At 66.0% G+C, this 3918-nt stretch overlaps 1 protein-coding gene across 1 annotated transcript; it reads left to right on the forward strand.

Annotated features, from left to right (window-relative positions):
- The first annotated feature begins 847 nt into the window (after positions 1-847).
- Positions 848-2944, forward strand: CCDC177 (coiled-coil domain containing 177). The gene has a single exon (XM_068963509.1). The coding sequence runs from the start codon at positions 848-850 to the stop codon at positions 2942-2944; it is 2097 nt and encodes a 698-aa protein (XP_068819610.1).
- Positions 2945-3918: the final 974 nt, after the last annotated feature.

Consider the following 3918-nt stretch of genomic DNA (forward strand, 5'->3'; position numbering starts at 1 on the left):
AGGAGCCCAACCTCGCTGGGATACGGTGGGGCCACTCGGAGCAAGTCTGGGGACAGGTGTCCGAGCCTAGACTGGGGTGGATGGCGCTTTTAGCACGGCTTTAAGAGAGAATCGGGTGCATCTGGGAAGACCCAGGCTCCTTCACCATCCCCGGCGAACACCCGGTGATGGGGACGCGGGGAAGGCGGGCACAGCTCCTTGCAAGCCCTGCCCAAGAGGCAGGAGCAAGGATCGATCAGCCCTCCCGGGGAGGTCTTTTTCGGGCAGAGGCACTTCTCTCCTGCCGTCACCTCTGGGCCCTATGCCTGGGTCTCCTTTGGCAAAAGGGAAGTCAACTATAAACTTCTTCCCTGGGCAAATGGGGTCTTCACAGCAGTGCGCTGTGACGATGCACAGACTTCCTTTTTTGTTCCTGCAAAGCTGCCTCCCCGGTCACCCGCCTAAGCGACAAATGAATACGCTAATCCTCTCGGGAATCCTCCAGAGCCTCTCGGGTCGGCTGTCTCCCGCACCTCGATCTTTTCATTTTAACCTGCAACAGGGAGGAGATGCATCTAGCGGGCCAGACGCCCGGGGGGAGCTTGGCCACGGGCCTCCGCCCGGCACTCCGACGCTGAGGGAGGCAGAGGCTCTGTGCACTCTCCCGGCCCGCTTGGGTTTTCAGGGCATCGGTATTATGACTTACATTCCACCGGGCCTTTGAGCCTAATCCCAGAGCGGATTAAGTTGGGTGAGGGGATGAACAGGAATGGGGGATTGGGGAGGGGGGTGGACTGCTTTTAAACGTATTCCTCGATGTCCCTCCCTTGCTATCCGCAGTGACTCCACAAAGGGACAGGGCTCAGCCATGGTGGATCCCGCGCCTGAAGAGGAGAAGCTGGGAGCCGAGCCCGGAGGCTCTGGAGGGGACGAAGCCGCCGCGTCGGTGCCCCCTGACTCCCAGCGCGCCCAGCAGCCCACGGCGTCTCCGGCCTCAGCCTCCGCCGCTGCGCCCCGCAAGGCTGAAGGCTCGCCCGCGGCAGAAGGCGGGCAGCGGGAGCAGTCCCCGCTGCTGCACCTCGATCTCTTCAACTTCGACTGTCCAGAAGCCGAGCGCAGCCGGTACGTGCTGACCAGCCCCCGCTCGCTAGAGGCCTGCGCCCGCTGCGCCGTTAAGCCTGTGGAGCTGCTGCCCCGGGCCCTGGCGGACCTGGTGCGCGAGGCCCCCGGCCGCTCGATGCGAGTGGCCACTGGCCTGTATGAGGCTTACGAGGCGGAGCGGCGCGCCAAGCTGCAGCAGTGCCGGGCCGAGCGCGAGCGCATCGTGCGCGAGGAGAAGCGGCGCCTCTTCACGCCGTTGGGCCCCGCGGCCGCCGCGGCCTCGGCCCCCAGCGCGGGCAGCAGCAGCAGCTGCAGCAGCGCCAGCCTCCCGGCCTCGCCCGCCCCGCGCGCCGCTCGCAAAGCCTCCTCCAGCCCGTCCCCGGCCCGGCCCCAACCCCCGCCCGCGGGGTCGCGGGCAGGTAGGAAGAGCCACTCACTGGACTCCCTGTCCCGCCGGCGGGAGGGCGCCCTCAGCTCCGAGTCTGGAGCGTCGTCGTCGTCCTACAGCGGAGAGAGCCTGCCGGCACTGCACTGGCCGCCACGGGCCTCGGCCAGGAACAGCTGCGCCGCGGGGTCTGCGGCCTCGGCTCCCAACCCCCTGGGCCGCCCATCCGCCCTGGCCCTGGTTCCGCTCACCGGCCGCAGCTTCAGCCTCGGCGACCTGAGCCACTCGCCCCAGACAGCTCAGCACGTGGAGCGCATCGTGCGCCAAGTGCGCGCCGAGCGGGGTCTGCGCGGGGTGCCCGAGCGCGACCGGAAGATCGCGGCGCTGATGTTGGCGCGGCACCAGGAGGAGCGCCTGCTGCTGGAGCAGCGCGCCGCGGCCCACGGCCAGTGGGAGCAGCAGCGCGTCCGCGCCGAGCAGCGACGGGAGCGCGAGGAGCGCGAGAAGCAGCGTGCCCTGGAGCAGGGCCGCCGGGCCTGGGCCGCGCAGGTGGAGGAGCGGCGCGGCCGCCGGGGTCGCGAGGAACGCGAGGAGGCGCGGCGCCGGCAGCGACAGTGCGAGCGCAGCGAGGAGCGGCGGCGGGAGCTGGCCGAGCGCCAGGGACTGCTGCGACGGGAGCGGGCGGAGCGCGCGGCCCGGGAGGACCGGCAGCGCAAGCTGCAGCAGGAACAGAACCTGAAGCAGCGGGAGGAGGGTCTGCAGGAGGTCCGCGAGCGGGCCGAGCAGGTCCGCAGGGAGCGCGCTAAGCGCGCGGCCCAGGTCAAGCAGCAGCAGGAGGGCCAGTTGCAGCGGGAGAAGCGGGAGCTTAGCCGGGCGGAGCGAGCGCGCCACGAGGCGTTGCTGAAAGGTCGGGCCCGGCAGGAACGCCAGGAGCGCGAGGGCCTGCGGAGCTCCCTGGAGGCCAGCTTGGGCCGCGCGCAGGAGAACTACGAGCAGTTGGTGGAGCAGCGCACCCGGGAGCTGCGCGAGCGGGCCCGGCGGGAGGAGCTGCAGGGCCGGCGGGCCAAGGAGGCTGCTGAGCGCAAAGAGCGCGAACATCAGGCGCACCTGGAGGCGCTGGCCCGGGCAGGCGAGCGGCGGCTGCAGCACGCGGCGCAGGCGGCCGAGGAGGCGGTGCAGCAGAAGGCGCGTCGCGTGGGCCAGAGCCGGATGGAGAAGGAGCGGGCCCAGCGCGCCAACAAGGAGAAGGTGGAGAAGGACGAAGACTGCCGCCGGCGGGAGCTGCTCCAAGCCATTGGTCGCAAGCTGGAGCGCAGCGAGCAGCTGTCTCGGGAGCGGCGCAGCGCGCTGGAGAGCGCTCGCTCCACAGCCCGCGCCTCCTTCCACGTGCGCGAGAAGGTGCGCCAGGAGACCAACACGCGCTCCTTCGACCGCATGGTGCGCGAGGCCCAGCTGCACGCCAGCCTGGACCGTAAATGACCGCCGCAGTGCGCAGGCCAGACTGCCACGCTCAGCCCCGCAGCGCCCCTTTTGGCCATTTTGTCCGGACCGTGGGAATCGCCAGTCGGGGCACAGCGCCTTGGCGTCGCCAGGCTTCTGACCAATGAGGCGATGAGAGGACTGATGTATGAGACCTGTCAGTCCACCGCCTTTGTTTTTAAAAATCGGCTTTCTTTGGAAATGACATAGCACAATCTTCCACCACATCCCACCTTCTTGGCTCCCACCCTGGCCCTTGCCAAGGTTCCCAATGTGTCTGTTGAGTTGGAAAGGAAAAGAGGTGGGAGAAAGGGGCTGGGTCGAGAGTCGGGGAGGGTCCCCAAGGAGAGAGTGCAGAAGTGACTGCCTCCTCCTGCTGCAGTCACCCCAGGCACCTTCACAAACTTGGTATCTGAGGCATCTGCACAGATTGCAGAGAGGAGGCATCTCCTTGGCTCCCCTCCATCTTTTAAAATGTGGCAAGTTGCACAAAGCTCGGAGGCCTCGCAGAAAAGCACAGCTCTTCCAAGGGTATCAGGCCACCCTCAAGTGACCGAAAAGCTATTGACTTTTGTATGCTAGACTTTTAACCTGCCACTTGTGCAAACTGTGGTCTTACTTCTGCTAGGTTTTCTGTTGTTTCCCTTAGATTCTCTAGTTAGACAATCATCTGCCAGTAATGATCAGTTTGGGTTTTTCGTCTTTCTTATGTTCCCAATTGACACAGGTTTGGTGATGCTGTTTAGCTTTAGTGGAAGCCCCCAGCCCGGGGATGTGGATTCCTTAGGCATCAGTGTTCCACCCCACTGAGCTTTCTTGCAGGGTATTTTCAGGGGAGGCAGTGTCTGATGGACACCTCCCAGTGTGGGGCCCACTCCTCGCAGACAGCATCCATGCCTTAAGAAGCAGAGCTACCTATGTGCCTGCCCAGGCCGATTCTGCCTCAATCTCCAGCCCTGGATGCAGTCCCAAGA

Source organism: Capricornis sumatraensis, chromosome 2, assembly GCF_032405125.1.
Source record: "Capricornis sumatraensis isolate serow.1 chromosome 2, serow.2, whole genome shotgun sequence".
Lineage (NCBI taxonomy): Eukaryota > Metazoa > Chordata > Mammalia > Artiodactyla > Bovidae > Capricornis > Capricornis sumatraensis.

Coding starts and splice junctions, on each gene's coding strand:
- CCDC177 (XM_068963509.1), top strand. CDS start 848: ATGGTGGATCCCGCGCCTGAAGAGGAGAAGCTGGGAGCCGAGCCCGGA.